A 20,029-nucleotide genomic window follows, 5' to 3' on the forward strand; every position below is an offset into this window, starting at 1 on the left:
GCGTCTGTAGTGCATAAATCAGTCATGCAAGAGTCTGTTATCATGGTGGACCAGCACGGTTTCAATGCCAATCGGCCATGAAGATCCGTCAGGATCTGACTGTCGGTCACCCCTCACTAGCGATGACTGTCCCATTAAACTTTCTTTTCTTTTTAGGAACCCCCCGTGTATATATAGAGAAGGTTTCGGCACTCATCGAACTGTAATTTAATTTTCCATCATCATCACAAAACACATCATGAACGTCAGCCCGACCAAAGGTAGGTCGACTTGAAGTGGGGGTAGTGCCTCCGGCGGCTGGGGCTCCGCCCCAGACCCCGTGGCTCCTGCTTCGCAGGAGTTTGCTGGGACCGTCGACGTGACGACTCGAGCGTAGCGAGAGGAGCAGCGGGGTCTGGGGCGGAGCCCCAGCCGCCGGAGGCAGCGTGGGAAGTGTGAGTGCTAACAGTGGGTTTAGACGGGTCCTCCTTCACGGAGAAGCAAGAGGAGTATTATCGCATTGAGAGCGATTTTCACACCCAGCAGGAGAAGATCGAGCAGCTGGCCGACCAGTATGGCATTAATCACTCGAAGCTGATGCGAAAGCTCGATCTGAGGATCGTGCCTGCCATCTGTATTCTGTATTTATTAGCGTTTTTGGAGCGAACCAATATCAGTAATGCCAATGTGTACGGCATGGGCAAAGACCTGAAACTCAAGGGTAACCAGTATAATACTGCTCTCACGGTGTTTTTCGTGCCATATATTCTTTTCGAGGTGCCGTCGAATATCTTGCTGAAAAAGTTCACTCCTCATGTATGGCTCAGTTTCTGTATGTTTATTTTTGGAATTATTTGTATTGCTCAGGGATTTGTCAAGAGTTTTGGCGGTCTTGTAGCCACTCGATTTATTATGGGTGCTGCTGAAAGTGGTGCATTCCCCGGCTGTTTCTACTTGTTAGCCATGTTCTACCGTCGTGAAGAGGCTCAAAAGAGATATTCTTTCTTCTTCTCGTCGACCTGTTTGGCAGGTGCTTTCGGTGGTCTGATTGCTGCCGGAGTTTCTCATATTGACGGCAAGCTGGGTATTGCTGCCTGGAGTTGGCTGTTTATTATTGAGGGTGCTGTATGTGCTTTTGTGGCTATTATCATGTTCTTTTTTATTGCAGATTTCCCTGAAGACGCCAAGTTCTTGACTGATAACGAGAGAGCTTTCTTACAAGCCAAGCTTGCTTTGGACTCTGGTGACTCGTATCATGAGAGAAAGTACACGATTCGCGACGTTTTGGGCTGTTTCAAGGACTGGAAGATCTGGTTTGGCGGGTTCATGTATTTCGGACTCATTGTTCCTGCCTATGGATACGCCTACTTCGCCAATGCTATTCTTGTGTCTTTGAAATACACTCCTCTTCAAGTGCAATACCACTCTATTCCACCCTGGGTGGTGGCTTTTGCACTGGCCATGATCACTGCTACTATCTCCGACAGGATTCGTCACCGGTACCTGCTGACTCTGGCATGCTCACTGCTCAGTTCAGTTGGATTTATCATTCTGTTATCTGTTCACGGAAGTGTTCATGCCCGATATGGCGCCTGTTTCCTGGTAGCTGCCGGAACTTACAGTGCCATGCCTCTGATTGTATGCTGGACAGCCATGAACTTTGCTGGTCACTTACGAAGAGGTGTTGGAACCGGCTGGCAGGTTGGTTTTGGAAATATTGGTGGTATTATTGCCACGTTTACTTTCCTGTCGACTGACGCTCCATACTACACTAAAGGTATTGCCATTGGTCTTGGTTTCACGGTGTTCAGCATGGCCAGTTGTCTGACCTACTTCCTCGGCATCCACTACGAGAACAAACAAAAAAGATCCGGCGCCAGAGACGCTGCCTGGAACGCTCTCACCCCCGACGAGCAGGCGAAGGCCGGCGACTTCAACCCCGAGGTCATCTATCAGTACTAGTTTTGGTTATTTTTAATGTATAATTAATGATTATGAGTTGGTTTTCTTATCTCTCTCGTTTCTGCCTCCAGCGGCTGGGGCTACGCCCCAGACCCCTCTGCTCTTCTCGCTTCGCTCGAGTCGTTATGCAGGGTCCTGCAGGGCGGGATTCTGCCTCCGGCGGCTGGGGCTGCGCCCCAGACCCCCCGGCTCCTCTCGCTGCGCTCGAGTCGTTCCGTCGAGGGTCCTTGCAATCTCTTGCGAAGCAAGAGCCAGGGGGTCTGGGGCGCAGCCCCAGCCGCCGGAGGCAGTCGGGGCCCGCAGACGCAGGGTCCTGCACGTATATGCGGCGGTGAAGTTTTTCAGGGACTGCAGTGATCGGCGTTTGGTGGAGATGTGAGAGTGTGAGTTGGGGTGTTTTCGTCTGAATAAGTTCTCGGGAGAATTGGTAAAGAGATGCAAGCGGAGAAGAGAGCGGGTCCGCCGTCGCCTGAGAGCGAGTCTCAAGAGAGTAAAAAGATTAAGGTCGAGGAAGAAAAGAAGGTGCTGGGAGTCACTGAAGACCAGGTCGGAATCACCGAGTTCATCAGTTCGGATATTGCTGGTTTTAGGGGGATTTTGAAACAGAGATATACCGATTTCCTTGTCAATGAGATCGATCTTTCTGGAAATGTGGTTCATTTGACCGATGTCGGTTTGGTAGATAAAAAGGAGGCCAGACGCCAGAGGAGAGCTGACACCGCTGGTGACAATGCTGATGGTGCTGCTGCTGTTGGAACCGATTCTACTGGTTCGGATGAGAAGAAGACTGGCGAGACTGCTATTGCAACAACTGGTGGTGAGATCAAAACTGAAGTTGTTGCTGATGCTGCTACTCCTGCCTCTGCTGGATTAAATGAAAAGGCCAAAAAATTGCCCGAGATAACTGATGAACAGAGAGAGAGACTTGTTTCGCTTTTGGGTCAAGAATTCGTTGACAAAATCTTCACTCTTTTCAATACAGGGTTAAAGATTATCAGTGAAAAGACAATTGATGATAAGGAGGAGAGAACCTCGGTTCATCAGTTACTCCGTGAAGCATTCAATTCCAGACTCGAATCTCGAACAACTCCAGAAAACCAATTCATTATTACTCTTGCAAATAATAATACCCGAACTCCTAGGTCCAAGCTGGACAAATCGTCCATGGGATCACACAGTGCGTACCTTCATTTTGTGATATACAAGGAGAATAAAGAGACAATGGAGGTAGCCAATCTGATATCCAAATTCCTGCGAATCCCTCCTAAGAGCATCACATATGCTGGTACCAAAGATAGACGAGGAGTTACCGTACAGAGAGCATGTGTATCCAAGATCAGTGTTGAGCGTGTTAACGGTCTTAACAAGGCTCTGAGGGGCATCAAGCTCGGTTCTTTTAAGTATGAATCTGGACACTTGAGACTGGGTGATTTGAAAGGTAATGAGTTTTATATCACCCTCCGTGAGGTTGAAGCTCTTGGTACTGAGAGTATTGAAGATATCGTCACAAAGTCGCTGACGTCGTTACGGGATAATGGATTTATCAACTATTTTGGAATGCAAAGGTTTGGAACTTTTTCCATTTCTACCCACACTGTTGGTAAATATGTTCTCAATGCTGATTGGAAGAAAGTAGTTGACCTGATATTGTCTCCACAGGATCTGGTGTTACCCGAAAGTGTAGAAGCCAGAAAGGTATGGCAAGAAACTGGAGATGCCAAGAAGGCATTGCCCTTGATGCCTAAAAGATGTGTAGCTGAGCATGCTGTATTGCGATCGCTAGCCAAGGATCCCAAATCCTATATCAACGCAGTCTCTCAAATCCCCCGCAACCTTCGTGTTATGTACGCTCATGCTTACCAGAGTTACATATGGAACCTCGTCGCCAGTGAGCGACTGAAAAGATATGGCCTGAAAATTGTGCCTGGCGATTTAGTTGTCGACGACTCAAACAATAACGGCAACGACAAGAAAGATTCTAGCCAGGATGTTGATGAAGTATCAGAGACTGAAGAATACGTTCGTGCTCGTGTTGTCACCGAAGAAGAAATCGCTTCTGGAACCAAAACTATTTACGATGTGGTGCTTCCCACTCCTGGTTTCGACGTCGAGTACCCAGGCAACGATCTGAGAGATGTATACCGAACTGTCATGGAAAGCGATGGAATCGATTTCCTCAACATGCGACGGAACATCAAAGAGTTCTCGCTCGCCGGCAATTATAGACAGGTGGTAATCCGACCCGGTAACGTCGAATGGTGGTGTAAAAAGTACGAGGCCAGCACCGATCAGTTTGTCAAAACTGATTTGGAGCTCCTCAACGAAAGTCTCGGAGAAGATGCTCGTGTCAGCAGCGAGCCCGGAACCGGATCAAAGACAGCACTCGTCATCAAACTCCAACTCGGCCCGTCGCAATACGCTACAATGGCTCTCAGAGAAGTCATGAAAATCGACACCAGTCGTCGTGGAGACGGACTGGACGTCAAAAACGAGACGAATCCCACCGCCAACAAATAAAACTTGTAAATATGCATTTTTTTTTCCTGTGAATAAATAAATAATGATTAAATCTATCTAACTTTTAGGGTCCCTACCTGCCTCCGGCGGCTGGGGCTGTGCCCCAGCCCCCCTAGCTCCTGCTTCGCAGGAGTTTACTGGGGACCCCCTCGCACGACTCGAGCGGAGCGAGAGGAGCAGCGGGGTCTGGGGCGGAGCCCCAGCCGCCGGAGGCAACAGCCAGGTCTACTTGGTTTTGACCTTCTTCTCGGAGTACTTGAGCCACGCTTCAAAGCCGATACCAGCAAACACCAGGAACACGCCAGCCCACTGGCCGAGTTGGAGTTTGTGGTTGAACCAGATGACGCTGAGAAGCATCGAGAACATTTTACGGGTGACAGTGACCGTCACGAGGATGATGGATCCGTACTTCTCGAGCGTGTGGAAAATGAACACCTGGCCCAAGGCACCGCAGATTCCGAAGAGTAAGATGTCGTAGAGAATGCGTGGGTGGAGAGATATGAAGTCTATAGCCTCAGAAAGCTGGTTGGTGAAGGGAGATATTAGTACCAGGGCCGTGAGTGCTCCAGAGATGGCATTAAGTCCACACATCATATGAGGACCGGTGATGGATTTGTTAGTGTGAAACATGTGATCCTGTGTGGTATTGTAGAATCCGTCCAGGAACAGGTTAATACCGAGGAGCAGGAAACCGAAGAGTGATGAGGATGACGATGCAGAAGATGCTGCTGACGATGCCGATTTGGCTTTCGTCGACGAATGGAAAACTGAAAACATGCAAACACCTGCTGTGATGGCTAATACAATCATGTACTTATAAAGTGGATATCTTCTTCGATAGATGGTCAAGTGGAGTGTCATGACAGGAAGCAGCTTACAGCTCTTGGCCAACAGAAGAGTGAGATAGTCAACGTAGCTGAGACTGGCATATGCAAACGGGCTGGCCAGACTTTGACAAACTGCTACTAATAGATACTGCTGAACAGTCTTGCTATTGGGAAATATCGAAGCATTATATTTTGCATCATCACCCTTTTTCTTGAACTCTAAGTAAATGAATCCTACCACAGCAGCCAAAACAGACTGAACTGTGTTGATTACCAGCGAAGCTTTGAAAACCCGGCCATCTGCACCATAAGGAGTTGTTGAGATTCGTTCCTGGAGTACTGCCCATGTGAGAAACGAAGCGTAAATTCCCAGAACACAGATAATCATTGAAACTATGGAGTTTCCCGATGTCGCAGAATGCGCCTCAGCGCCGTTTTCACGGTCTGAAATCGGGTTTGATTTCAGATCTAACCTGTCTGATTGCTGCTCTTTTGCATTCATAGACACATTTTGAAATTTGAGCGTTCCTTCTCTTGTCACTGTCTGAGTCATGAAATTCGACAATATTTTTGTGAAAATTATTAAGGAAAGAACGTAATTAATAAATTAATTACATTAATTATAGACTCGATCGTGCATACGTGTACCTCGGGGAGGTTCATCATATTATCGGGGGTATTTCGCCGCAACTGGCTAGGTTCTATGACTATGCAGGGTGCTACCGTTGCTATTGGCACTGGCGGTTTGATCCGAGCTCCAGGTTTTCATTTTTTTTCTTTGTGGTTACCAATTTAGATTGAACTAGTTCAAGACATTCTATAGTAGTTTTATGGAATCAAGACCTCTAGGTTTAATTCTGAAAAAATTCGTGATCCAAGAAATCTACACGCTCGATATAGTATTCTTGAAGTGTGTCCCTTAATTAGGCATCACAGCTTCTACTCCAATAAAATGATTAGATGAAACTTTTATTATGAACACATGAGTCTCTTTTTAACTACTTACCCGAGTAGAAATATCTAGTGAGATATTTCGCTAGAATTTCGGTGATAAGAAGGTTATTAGTGACTATATCACGTGACTTATTACCCGGTCGACCTCACGGCGCATCTGCGACATCCAGGTTCAGCAGCTTATGAACCAGACTATCGCCACTATCAAAAAGGAACATCAAGCGAATCCTCTAAACAAACATTTCTCAGTCCCTGCTTTATTTATTATTCATTCTGACAGCTTCCACTGCCAAATATACAGTCAATTGAGCTTGCAGCTGAAATTACATCATGGATATTTTGATTGGAATCACCACCAAGGACTCGGTGCTTATTGCGACATCGAAGTCAGTTGCCAGAGGTGTCTCGGTGATCAAGACCAATGATGACAAGACCAGAGAGCTAACAGACCACTCGCTACTTGCATTTTCTGGTGAGTCCGGTGATACGACAAACTTTGCTGAATACATTCAGGCCAATATTCGACTATACGGAACGCGAAACGGGTTTGAAATGTCCAACAAGGCTATTGCCTCATTCACTAGAAACGAATTGGCCAGTGCTTTGCGATCCAGAAAACCTTATCAAGTTAACATTCTTATTGGTGGATACGATGTTAAGAAGAAGAAAGCCACTCTCAATTGGATTGACTATCTGGCAGCCAATGTTGAGCTACCATACGCTGCTCATGGCTACGCTCAATACTATGTCCTGTCACTATTAGATCGTCATCACGATCCCAACATGACTCAAGAACAGGGTCTTGAGCTATTAAAAGACTGTATAAAAGAGTTGCGTCTGAGAATGCCAATTGACTTCAAGGGTGTTCAAGTAAAGGTAGTCGACGAGGCTGGTGTGCGCAAGCTGCCGGAAGACTTCTAGACTGTTGAAACTAGCAAATAGATCCATTTCTAATGTATGATTGTATGGAGTATTCCAGGTTTACTACTTCAGTGGTGAGAATGGCCAGGGGCCGTTTTCATTTCCTGGTAGATCAGTATTGAATCCTGAGTTCAATTTTGGCGATTCATTGCCATTTCTTGAGGGTGGGTCGCAGGCTCGGCCTGGTGTTTTGCCGGTGAGTATCCTCATGCTCTGTCAGAGTGTCCCATGATACCCCCCAGCGAGTGGAGTCTACAAGGATTGTTATTGGTGAAAAATAAAGTATAGTACATTTATTTACAATTTTTTAGAGGTTTGTAACTGAACTTGCTGAAACAAGTTGCTAATACAAATTTTCTATAATACAAGAAACCAAATAATGAAGTTCGTGATTGTCAAATGCCCATCTCTTAGTATAGGGCTGGCAGTGCTGACTCAAATGATCGATTTCTGCCAGATGCCAAATGCAAGTCAGTGTCTTTTGCTGACTAGTTCATAGGTTGTGGTGCCAGCAAAAAAGTTTATGAAAATAAGACTCAATTCCTTGCTTGAATAGATTGTAGTCCTCGGTTGCTCTATTCGGGGTCTGAGACCTAGCCACTGAAGAATGGGCTAAGAAGTCTGCAAATTTAACATATAACTTTTGACTGCCCTGTTAGCACCACGTTGTAAATGTTGCTAGTGGTGCCTTGATTACTTACTTGTATTCTCCAATTACTAGCTTATATTAAAATGGGTCGAATTTTCTCAAAAACAGAAGATCTGCCAATAAAAATCTCATTTGTAGTACTCGCAGATGGGCATTTAACTTCCGGAATAGACTTCATCAGGATTGAATGATTAATTGCCCTGATCTCGCGATATTCAAGCCTATGATTCAAACGGCGGATATGGATCATGTTACCAAGGAGATTTTCATTGGATCTCAAGTACTCAATGGCATAAAAGCCGCCTCCAATTCTGTCAACATATCGTGCAATCTTGGTGTTTGGATGTCGTACTAGGTGGCGATAAAATCGATTTACGAAATTATTCAGTTCGAAAGCTTTAGCATATGTGATAGGGTGTAGGGTGATCCTATGATTCTCAGAATACAATGGGGTATAGGTGCTTTTCGTGTCATGCTCTGCCTTCTGCCAGGAATCGAAAATTTTCAAGTAGTCTGATTGGGAAATACCGAGGATGTTACGGATAGATGCGAATGTTTTATCGTGGAATGCCTGGAATGAATTGTTTGCCGAATTTTTCAGTGATAGCTGCTCGAAATGATGGTATGTGTAATTGAATTCTTGTGGAATGTGCGAGAGTAAATGCGCCATAGTATTTTTCTTCGAATACAGTTTAGTAATGCCAGCGTTCAAGTATTGGAGTCTCGAATAGTAGACGTCACACTCGATGACTTTCGAGGTATAATGTTTTTCAGTACGGGGAGGACCCTGGAACGTAATCAAATGGGCAGCAGGGTTTTCAGAAGGGACCGACGAACTGGATAGTTTGGGACTAGTACCCTCAACCAAAGGGCTATCTTCAATGATAGCCTTGTCAATAGCATGAATAATAGTTGTACCGGTTTCGGAGTTAATAGTAGTGTGTTTGTTGATCTTAAGCGGTGCGGTATTGCACAAACTAGGGCTGGTTTCCATGGAGCATAAATCATTGATAATTCCAGGTTGGTGGGAATTAAGACCAGAAGTGAAGACGTCTATCATGTTGAGCATGTCTGTGGTTTTCTGTTCAGCTCTTGTTATAAATTTAAGTCCAGGCTGATGTTGTAGTAATTTCAGAAGGTAAATGCGAAACGTTTTTCTTCTCGAAAACTGGGTGGACCAATACAGTAATACTAGGGGTTCAGAGTCGGAGAAATATAGGCTCTCAGAATTAGTGTCACCAGTATACTAGGGTGTATTTGAAAGAGTTCAAAGTACGAATGGAGCCGTTCGGCATAACATCAATATCAGTTGCTTGTTGAGATGAAGCTGGATAAGAGGTCTTGATAGAAAAAAATTGGAAGTCCAGATAAGCTTGCACACGCAGGTGTTGTAATCTCAAAAGTAATTTTAAGAGCCAGAATTACCATGCTCAAAGTAAGTTTTGACGAAAGCGTCGTCCATGCGAACAATTTTACTATCCGCGATTGAAGCAGAAAAAGAAGAAGAGCCCTCTAGATCAGAGGGGGTTTGAATGGGAGCCTCAGTTGAAGTTGAGGATTGGATTAGGACATGGGAGTCATAATTGTTTCTGACTGAAGTGGACTGGATTGCAATTTAGGAACTAGTGTTTGAAGTTCAGTGATCTTGGCTTGCAATTTGGAAATTCGGGGTTCGTATCCTGTGGAATCATCCATATTAGAAATGCTGGAAAGTAAAGCACTAGAGTCTTTTCTTTTAGAGAGACTGAAGCATGAGAACAAATCAGAGAAGCATCTCTGGCAATATTGGTGAGTTTGGTTTGCAGTTTGGGGGTCAAATCGCGAATCTTGTTAACACTAGCTTTCAATTTTGCAAGCTGTGCTTTGGCAGAAATAATCTTAAATTTATCTTCTTCTGCTCTGGAATCGTACAACCTCGTAGCGGATCTCTCTTGGGCTGATTACCACAGTCAACACAAGTATTATCGGAGCAAACACTAATGTTGTCATTAGAATCAAAGGAGGAAGGCTTTTTGCCGTGGTGATTGCCAGCCAGGGGTGCTGTATAGTAGTCGGATGGTCCAATTGAGAGATTGTGTCTACCGTTCATAAAAGTCATTGTGATAAACCAATTTAGAAGGGAGAAGCTGAATATAATTGAGACAGATAATCAAATGGAACAAGAGCTGTTAAAATAAAAGTTCAAATCAGTCACAAACAGTATGCGCAACGTATTCCTCAGAATTGTGATGTAAGCACAGAACGTAGAGGTGGTATACTATAGGTAAACAACAGATACACGAGACAACCACGATATTTACAAACACCAACTGCAAGATAACGCCGTAAATATGCAGGATTAACTGCATATCATGTAAGGATTGGCGCACATATGGTCGATCAATCATGGCTATAGTAAGTTTTACAGGAAGTGGGTTTAAACTCATATATACCACAAGCAAAACAACATAGAGACAGAGATCAAAGTTTTGTATTTGTTAGTTAGCATATATAAATCTGAGTTTAGGAACTTTCTCAATGAGGTGGGATTCCTTGGTCTCTTTCTGGAGTGCATATAGTGTAGGATACCCAGGATCTGAAGCCAAAAGCTTAACCTTATCACCATTACTATATCCTGCTATAGCATATAAAGCTGAACGCGATGCAATAATAAGACCAAACCCAATGCAGGGTATGACTGAGTACCTTTCAGTTACTGATAAGGTTCCTAGAACCAGATGTTCATTAAACTTTTAGCGGCTGTCTTGGTTACTGATAAGGTTCCTAGAACCAGATGTTCATTAAACTTTTAGCGGCTGTCTTCGTCATAGAGGACTACTTAGAGCTCTGCGTTGAGTTTAAGATGGTTCAAAAAGATAATATTAGCTTCTTTATACTACTCAATATAGTTCAAATCACAAGCCAACCACATTCTTAGCGGATTTCAAATCACGTTGTGGTACGGCAACACCAGTATCGTAAGAGCTCTCTCTGTATATATGTGTACCGCCTGTGATGAGCTCTATTAGTCCACGCCTATAACTTGTCCAACGAGATCCACCCAATCTTCTTTAACAATTTAGCAACAAACTATAGCTTGAGCCAGGCATGCGAAGAACTCTCCCTCGATCCTGTCTTGCAGTTTGTTTCGAAGATAAGCTAAAACTGATCAGCTATCGCGATGAGGCAAGTCACAATTTTATGCACATGACTACCTGCATATTTCGTGCAGCCCCTGACCTGAATGTTAGTACTGTGATATTTTAGGCATGTTTTACTTTTTCTCAAGTACCGCAAGATGCCTTGCTATATAGACCCCTTTATCGCTCAAAAACTTTGCAAAACCCGAACAGCAGAGGGCTAATAGTAGAAGTTTTCTTCAGAAGGGTAGTGAATCTTTCGCGAAATGTTCGATTGGCTTGTATAGATTGCTGACAAGCGTGTGACTTGTGACCCGTTAGACATCAGTTGTAGTCTTCGGCTTTGTTCGTTCAGTCACCTAAAACAGCCTACAATATAACTATTAAATCAGCATATTGGCAGATCAGTATTTGAAGTTAACTTTCTATATGATATAGCACTTGCGTGGTACGTATAGCTACAACTTAGAACCTAACGGCCTGAAACAGGAGGATTTGACTCACGCTTCGGCAGATAGCTCTTATTTGGACAGAATCAAAGGTCCCGGAGCATTAAAGTCCTCACTCAACTTTTGACGTACACGCTGCTTAACGAACGTTTCTCAATTGCCACAGGGCCTGAATTGTAATATAGGATGTCGGAATCTATATGGATCGTAATGATAAAATATCAGGATCCGTGCGGCATGTTCAAGCTCTCTTTGAAACTACCATGTATGCGCCCACGCCGTCGATAGACCGTCAGTCAGTTTTGCTTTTGGGGGCTGACTACCCAATAATTGGTAAATGATATCCATATTTGAAATAACATTTTGAGCTCGGGCTGCGTGACAGGCATAGTCGGAGTCCCCAGTGCGTTCTGCACCCAACGGCCGTAACTGTAGAGTCCGGCCGAGTTGTAGCCAGCCCCGGCGTAACGAGCGAAGCGAGCCACGGGGTCTGGGGCAGAGCCCCAGCCGCCGGAGGCAGCCCTGGCCACCCCCGTTCTCCCAACCATACATGCATACCCCGGTGCCGCCAGCCCGTTATCTTGCATATGGGCCCGATCGGCTTGGCGGCGATGAGATATACCCCTGGCATTTCCGTACGTAGTAAAGTTCGATCGGAAAAAAGCTTAATTGTGCTGGTGTATTTAGATACATTTCAAGATTTGTACCTCGAAAATGGCCATTGAAAGTTAATATCTCGGTTATTCCAGTGTTCAGGTGCTTGTACTGGACACGCTACTCTCAGGTGCCTGGCCGTTGTCCCAACGGGCGGCGGGCGGAGGTACCCCAGGCTGCAGGCTACAGGCTGCAGTCTGCAGGCTACAGCCTGACCGAGTCCGTGAACCAAGATTATGTGGTCGGTGCAGACATCAACATAATCTTTAGAGCCCCGTGTATATATATGAAAGGAAATCCGCAGCAATGGTCTTTTTCTCTTCTCTTCTTTTTTTTTCTCTTCAGAATAAATCTACAGCTGTTTTTACACTCAAGTTTTGTTCTGTGAATTTTTAACCAGCGCTTTCAACACTATTTTTCTACTACTGTTTTACTGTTGCCCATTTTAATTGATAAAATGGGTGCCATTTTCTTTACCAACGGTGATTATCGTCCTTCTAATGGAACCCACAAGGTCCCTCGTCGTCCTGTTTTGAGTGACGTCCATTGCGGTGTTTCTGTGCCCAAGTATGGTGCTTGTGTACAACAAGAGAACCGTCGCCCTGCCAGACGTTCTGCTTTTGCTTATCACAAGGTTTTGATCCTTGAATGTTCTCCCGATGACTCTGGCGTCTCGGTTGGATCTGATGAGACCCTCAATGAACCCACCGTTTGGAAACCCGTTGATATTGTTGCCGAACAAGCTTATTGTGACGAGTCGAGTAACACCTGCTCTGCTACCATTGATAATGATGATGACAACTCCTCTGAGTGGTCTTTTGAGGCTGGAGACGAGGCTGCCTTTGCCACCCGCCAAATTCAAGCTGCCTGGTCCGATGAGAACACTGAAGCTACCTGGTCGGCCCCTGCTGCCTCTTGGGCTCTAGCTGATTGCCCTATTGAAATTGATGAGAATGACTCTACTCCTGAGTCCAATGGCGATGTTTCATTGGTTGAGTCGTCTTTGGAAACCACTCACAGTGACTTGGCTGAATCTGAGGAAATCACTCCTGCGGAGGTGGATGATCAAAACTCTTGCGCTATGGCCGACGCACCTGCCCCTACCATCGAGGGCAATTGTTCTATTGACAGCCTTGTTGCTGAGATTATTGCCGTTGCAAACTTATTCAAGGGTTTGCCACAATTGATTGTTTCTGGCGGCCTTCAAGCCGAACCTGACTTTGAGCTTTCCACTACAGCTCCACTGGCTCCATCTAAGTCCATTGCTCAAACTCCCTCTGACGATTTGGTCATTCAGGTTGAGGAAGTCGACAAGTCCAAGACACCACTGTTGTTGACTAGAGCCAAGGCAAAGCTGACTACCCTTACTGGTCACGCTGCCCCTATCACGAAATCCACTCTTATGTTTAATGGAGTTCAATCTGCCGTCTATGCTACTCCCCTTAGTAGCCAAGAAGCCCTCACTATGGAGAACAAGAAATACAGACTTGATGGAGGTGCCGTTATTAAGGCTTATTCGCCTATTGTTTATCAAAACATCCGCACCCTTTGTGGAATTGACTATCATGAGTTTTTGAACACGTTTGTTTTGGAGTCTGACTTGACCAAGACTAAATCCCCCGGTAAATCTGGATCCGACTTTTTGTTTACACCTAATGGCAAGTACATTATTAAGACCATCAAACGCAAGGAGCATAACGTCATTGCTAATGCGGACTTTTTGGCCGACTATTACAATCATGTCAAGGCCCACCCCGGTACTCAGCTCCCTTTCTATCTTGGAAACTTCACCCTTGTTGCCAATGGAAAAAAGACTTACTTTGTGATTATGAAGAATTTGCTTCAGAAGGAGACTGATTTGATTTACGATCTTAAGGGATCGAGCCATGACCGACGTGCTGGACCTAGAAAAGACAATCGTGGTCGTGTAGTGTTCAAGGACCTTGACTGGACTGACAAACATGAGGCTATCTCCATGAGTCAAGAGGACCGAGACAAGTTAATGGTTCAAGTTTCAAAGGATGTCGATTTCTTGAAGCGACACAACATTATGGATTATTCATTATTGGTAGGACTTCAGAGTGGCACTCGTACTTGTGAAGAACAACCTGTCATTGGTATGATTGATACCCTTTGCCCCTTTAGTTGGCGCAAGAGAGCGGAGACCACTGTCAAAGGACTGATATTTGGCAGATCTGCTATCGACGTTGTTCACCCTTCGAAGTATGGAGCGAGATTTCTCAATTTCGTTCAATCTGCTGTGGTTCCTGAACCTGGCAGATCAGTGTCTACTCGTTGTTAAGTTCTTCTTTCATGATGTGCGGTTATCTGGTCGGTCTAGCATGATTCGAGGCTTTTATTTCCTTGCCTGTTGCTCCCTTTCTCTCGAGGGACCAATACTAGCTACGACTATTAGTTCATAGTCAGACTATCTTGTTGTTTGATAGTTGGCGAACAGAATTACAAAGTGATCATCAGATGCTCACTTGTCATGGTTTCAATTTGGTTCACCCTTCTGATTAGCGATTTTCAGTCGGCGGCATCCCGAGTCCCGACTGATATCTGCTATCATTCAATGGCTCACAGGTCCCAAGTCTGACAATTTGCTCATCTTCCCTTGTTGTTCACTACTTCTGTCGCCTCGCACACCGCGAGCAGACGACGATTTAGGCCGCTCGACTATGGTAGGGCTGGCTCCTCGCCAGTCTACTCCTGGACATTCTTGATCCTTCCAATGAGGCGCTTCCTTAGCGACATTTTGGAATTGGATTTCAAGGCTCACAATCTCTATGGACGGACGATGAGCATTCAAAGACTTGGCGCCTTACGTGGTTCTTCTCTAGTTACCCACCTGGCCATTCGACTTTTTGTGGTACCTCCAGTTTACTATGACATGGACTCTGCGATCCAGTTCTACGATTTAGAGCTCGACAACTCAATTCAATTGGCTAGTTGATTCTGTTCTAACGGGGTTCCTCGTATTGATGAAAAGATCCCTCGCTTCTCACGGAGTTGACAGACAGACACTATTCACGAACAGAAGCTGGCCGCCTAGTGTAACCGCACACTTGATTGATTTGAACTTAACACCTATTACTTTACTGGTTATTGTTTTTTTGTCTCTTGTACTTAATATTAATATTATTATAATAAGTTTTAAGATTTTAGCTCTCCGTAGCTTTATGGTTCATTTACACTTAAAAATATGGATAGCAAAGAGTTATAAATTTGAACATAGGCACAATATCGCCAGTCACATCTCTTCGTAGTACCACCTGTTGACAACGGGTACCTGGCTGAGACTACAGGCAAAAAGGCACAGGGTTCACAACTGCAGGTCCCAGATCGTGAGGTCAGTGATAAAAATCTAACAAAATAATAAAACAGAGAATCCATACTCTTCAAACCCACAGTAGAAACTCGGACATGAGAAGCCACGGAAATCGGTGGCCGATTCATACTCGTTGACTACTACTGATCTGGCAAACTTGGGGGGGGGGGGGGGGGGAAGGCAGCATTGCCTCCGGCGGCTGGGGCTTTGCTCCAGAACCCATTGCTCCTCTCGCTTCGCTCGAGTCGATTCTAACTACTAATCATGTTTTGATAGAATTTCGCTCGCTGTATAGGGACTGTATATGCTACGGTATGATCTGCATGATCCGAAGATATTAAATTTCAGACAGGACTCCCAGAAACACAAAAAAACAATAAGTAAACAGATAATGGAGCACGAACTAGAATATCATAATCTAAAACCTTGAATCGCAAGTCTAAATAGAGAGAAAAGGGTCAAAACATGGGCCAGCATCACCACGCTATGTTACACGGCTAAAAGTTCAGAGCATGCATGGCTACGCATGAAGATGGTGAAGCTCGAAAATATATGACTTGAACCACTGCTGATATTGGAGACTAAGTACTCAGCTTTCCTGACAAATGGATGAAATAGAAAAGCTTGAGATCCTATCACTGGTATCGAGACTGACAACCGAACTGAGTAATTATGTTGGTGTAGCAGATAAGAGCCTGGCGGAGTTCATTCTCCACCTCCATAGCGAGAGCCATAAAGAAACGCAAGCCGGACTTAAAGATTCAGAAATAGGTGAAGACGATGTTGTGAATGTGCGAATAGCGAACTTCAAGGCCAAACTGGATGAAAATGGAGCCAGCTTTCCTGATACTTTTATAGAGCATATGGATCATTTGATTGCTAGCATGCATCCCGAGTTCAGAAAGGCAGCCAAGTCAAACTCACGTAATGGAGATGCTAATGGAACTTCCAGTGGCAATAGCAGCACTAAGAATGATTACGATGGACAATCCCACAGATCAGCACAAGAAAAAGAGAAAATATTCCGAGGTCTGGCTATTCCTGACAGACCTTTAGGACCCAGTGGCGGCCAACGAGAGAGAAGTAGAAGTCGAAGCAGGAGCAGAAGCAGAAGCAGAAGTCCGAATAATACATACAATTACACCAGAGAAAGCACGTACGACCATCATCAACAACGCCACAATCGCTTCGACGACCGCTATGACCGTCGTCGGAACGACCACGACGACTATGACAGGGACTACGGCCGAGACCGCGATCGTGGACGTAAACGGTACCGATCACGATCTCGCTCGCCGTCTCGATCCCGCTCACTGCTTCGAGACCCTGTCGTAGGAGACATCTACGATGCCCGCATCGCCAACATCACCAACTACGGCGCATTTGCGACCCTCCAAGGATTCGAAACCAAACGAGACGGTAAGTCTGAACCTCGGGGGTGTGGACATGCCTCCGGCGGCTGGGGCTGCGCCCCAGACCCCGCTGCTCCTCTCGCTTCGCTCGAGTCGTTGCGTACACGGTCCCAGCCATCTCCTGCGAAGCAGGAGCTACGGGGTCTGGGGCGGAGCCCCAGCCGCCGGAGGCAGAATGCACGTGAGATTGGAACTAACAGAGCAGGTCTGATTCATATTTCGGCGATGAGAAGTGGCCCGAGAATTGAGCACCCGTCGGATGTAGTGAGACGGGGACAGCTGGTGAAGGTGAAGTTGATGAAGATCGAGAATGGAAAGCTGGATCTGTCGATGAAAGCGGTGGATCAGGAGACTGGGTTGGAGATCCTGGATGCCAGGGCGACTGGTGCTAATGGCACGGGTCTTGGTAGGGACGCTGGAGATGGTGAGGTGGCGGCGAATGTCGGTAAAAGGAGGAGGAAACGACTGACTTCGCCAGAGAGATGGGAGATACGGCAGCTGATTGCGAGTGGTGCGGTGTCAGCAGCTGATTATCCCGACCTTCAGGAGGATATTGACGATTTCACGAACACGACAGAGGATTTGGAACCGGAGATTGATGTGGATATCGAGGTGCGAGAGGAGGAACCGCCGTTTTTGGCGGGTCAGACGAGACAGAGTCTGGAACTGAGTCCTATCAGGGTAGTCAAAGCGCCAGATGGGTCGCTGAATAGAGCAGCTATGACGGGTGCTGAACTCGCAAAGGAGAGGAGAGAGGCGAGACAGCTGGAACAGCGACAGGCCGAGCTGCGACTCAAGGAGGCGAAGAAACAAAGCCATGGCGAGTCGAGCGACCCATTCGCCGCAAGAGCTGCTATGTCTGCTGCTGCTGCTGGTGATGCTGCTGCTGCTACAAATAATGAGCTGGCGTCACTGATAGCGGCACAAGAGTGGAAGAAGGCCAACAAAAATGCGACTTATGGCAAACGGGTTACCATGAGCATTGCCGAACAGCGAAGGTCTCTTCCTGTGTATGGACTTCGTCAACAGTTGGTTCAGGCGGTGGCTGACAATCAGATTCTAATTATTGTTGGTGATACAGGTTCAGGAAAAACCACCCAAATCACTCAGTACTTGTATGAGGAAGGGTTTGCCGACCATGGAAAGATCGGTTGTACACAGCCAAGACGTGTGGCTGCATTGTCAGTTGCGAAGAGAGTAGCTGAGGAAGTTGGATGTAAAGTTGGTGATGAAGTTGGTTATAACATTCGATTTGAGGATTGCACCAGCAGTAGGACGAAAATCAAATATATGACAGATGGTATGCTACAAAGAGAAGCTCTACTAGATCCAGATATGTCGCAGTACTCAGTGATTATGCTTGATGAGGCCCACGAAAGAACTATAGCTACAGATGTGTTGTTTGCCCTGCTGAAAAAGGCTGCTCGTCGCCGACCCGATTTAAAACTGATTATCACATCAGCAACTTTGGACGCAGAAAAGTTTTCCGAGTACTTTTTTGAATGTCCTATTTTATTTATTCCTGGAAGAACATTTCCAGTTGATATCATGTATACTAAAGAGCCCGAGTTCGACTATCTCGAGGCGTCGCTTATGACGGTGTTACAAATCCATTTATCAGAACCGGCGGGAGATATCCTGGTGTTTTTAACTGGTCAAGATGAAATCGACACTGCTTGTGAAACTCTTTATGAAAGAATGAAAAGTCTGGGTGATGGTATTCCCGAGCTGATTATTCTCCCAGTATATTCAGCTCTACCAAGTGAAATGCAGAGTCGTATTTTCGAGCCTGCCCCCAAAGGAGCTAGAAAAGTAGTCATTGCTACTAATATTGCCGAAACATCTATTACTATCGACGGTATTTACTATGTAGTGGATCCTGGGTTTGTCAAAGTCAATGCTTATGATCCTAAACTCGGTATGGACTCGCTGGTGATATCTCCCATCAGTCAGGCTCAAGCCAATCAACGGTCAGGTCGTGCTGGTCGTACTGGACCTGGTAAATGCTACCGTCTGTATACGGAATCAGCCTTTCAAAATGAGATGCTACCGAACACAATTCCAGAGATTCAACGACAGAACTTGTCCAATACAATTCTCATGCTCAAAGCTATGGGTATAAACGACCTGTTACATTTCGATTTTATGGACCCACCACCGTCTAATACAATGTTGACGGCCTTGGAAGAGTTGTATCAATTATCAGCACTTGATAGCGAAGGATTATTAACAAGACTAGGAAGGAAAATGGCCGACTTCCCTATGGAACCAGCCATGGCCAAGGTCCTAATTGCGTCTGTAGAAGGAGGATGTGCTGAAGAAGTGCTTACAATTGTAGCCATGTTATCAATGCAGACAATTTTCTATCGACCACGAGAGAAAAAAGAACAAGCTGACCAGAAACGAATGAAGTTTAACGATCCTACTGGCGACCACCTGACTCTTTTGAATGTATACAATTCGTGGAAACGCAACGGGCAGTCAAAAGCGTGGTGTATTGAAAATTTCATTCAAGAACGAACGATGCGACGAGCTCAAGACGTCCGTACACAGTTGTTATCGATTATGAAGAAGTACCGTCACCGGATCGAGAGTTGTGGTGACAATGTCGATAAAGTGCGACGAGTTCTCTGTAGCGGATATTTCCGCAACGCAGCACGAAAAGATCCGCAAGAAGGATACAAAACACTTGTGGAACAAACACCCGTGTCACTTCATCCGTCCTCAGCACTGTTTGGAAAACACGCCGAGTACGTTATCTACCACACACTTCTTCTCACCACCAAAGAGTACATGCAATGTGTGACAACTATCGACCCCAAATGGCTCGTCGAAGCAGCACCCACCTTCTTCAAAGTGGCCGACCCACACAATCTCAGCAAACGCAAACGCAACGAGAAAATCGAGCCCCTCTTCGACCGGTTCGCGGCAGACAAAAACGACTGGCGCATCAGCGCTCAAAAAAAGGCATATAACTAATCCCCACCCCCATTTTGCATTCTTCTCCGGGATCCACACCTGCCTCCGGCGGCTGGGGCTCCGCCCCAGACCCCGCTGCTCCTCTCGCTTCGCTCGAGTCGGGTTCATGGGGGGTTTCGTAAGTGCCTCCGGCGGCTGGGGCGCTGTCCCAGACCCCGTGGCTTCTCTCGCTGTGCTCGAGTCGGTTCCGTTGAGTTCCTGTCAGCTGCGAGAGACCCCCCAAGCTTCGACTCGAGCGAAGCAAGAGGAGCCACGGGGTCTGGGGCGGAGCCCCAG

The 20,029-nt window shown here is 45.9% G+C and overlaps 6 protein-coding genes across 6 annotated transcripts; 5 read left to right on the forward strand and 1 right to left on the reverse strand.

The window, feature by feature from the left end:
- Nucleotides 1-576: 576 nt before the first annotated feature.
- On the forward strand, nucleotides 577-1,941 carry TNA1 (Tna1p; the record flags this gene model as incomplete). Its single annotated transcript, XM_018882737.1, has 1 exon — nucleotides 577-1,941. One exon carries the CDS (start codon nucleotides 577-579, stop codon nucleotides 1,939-1,941), a length of 1,365 nt encoding a protein of 454 aa, XP_018734996.1.
- A 435-nt stretch (nucleotides 1,942-2,376) lies between these two features.
- On the forward strand, nucleotides 2,377-4,458 carry PUS7 (pseudouridine synthase PUS7; the record flags this gene model as incomplete). The annotated part of the gene is made up of 1 exon (XM_018882738.1): nucleotides 2,377-4,458. The coding sequence occupies one exon, from the start codon at nucleotides 2,377-2,379 to the stop codon at nucleotides 4,456-4,458; it is 2,082 nt and encodes a 693-aa protein (XP_018734997.1).
- A 225-nt stretch (nucleotides 4,459-4,683) lies between these two features.
- HUT1 (Hut1p) lies at nucleotides 4,684-5,838 on the reverse strand (the record flags this gene model as incomplete). Its single annotated transcript, XM_018882739.1, has 1 exon — nucleotides 4,684-5,838. One exon carries the CDS (start codon nucleotides 5,836-5,838, stop codon nucleotides 4,684-4,686), a length of 1,155 nt encoding a protein of 384 aa, XP_018734998.1.
- Nucleotides 5,839-6,569: 731 nt separating this feature from the next.
- On the forward strand, nucleotides 6,570-7,160 carry PRE1 (proteasome core particle subunit beta 4; the record flags this gene model as incomplete). Its single annotated transcript, XM_018882740.1, has 1 exon — nucleotides 6,570-7,160. One exon carries the CDS (start codon nucleotides 6,570-6,572, stop codon nucleotides 7,158-7,160), a length of 591 nt encoding a protein of 196 aa, XP_018734999.1.
- A 5,328-nt stretch (nucleotides 7,161-12,488) lies between these two features.
- MSS4 (1-phosphatidylinositol-4-phosphate 5-kinase) lies at nucleotides 12,489-14,333 on the forward strand (the record flags this gene model as incomplete). Its single annotated transcript, XM_018882741.1, has 1 exon — nucleotides 12,489-14,333. The coding sequence occupies one exon, from the start codon at nucleotides 12,489-12,491 to the stop codon at nucleotides 14,331-14,333; it is 1,845 nt and encodes a 614-aa protein (XP_018735000.1).
- A 1,634-nt stretch (nucleotides 14,334-15,967) lies between these two features.
- Nucleotides 15,968-19,753, forward strand: PRP22 (DEAH-box ATP-dependent RNA helicase PRP22; the record flags this gene model as incomplete). The annotated part of the gene is made up of 1 exon (XM_018882743.1): nucleotides 15,968-19,753. One exon carries the CDS (start codon nucleotides 15,968-15,970, stop codon nucleotides 19,751-19,753), a length of 3,786 nt encoding a protein of 1,261 aa, XP_018735001.1.
- Between the last annotated feature and the right edge of the window lie 276 nt (nucleotides 19,754-20,029).

This window comes from Sugiyamaella lignohabitans, chromosome A (genome assembly GCF_001640025.1).
Source record: "Sugiyamaella lignohabitans strain CBS 10342 chromosome A, complete sequence".
NCBI lineage: Eukaryota > Fungi > Ascomycota > Dipodascomycetes > Dipodascales > Trichomonascaceae > Sugiyamaella > Sugiyamaella lignohabitans.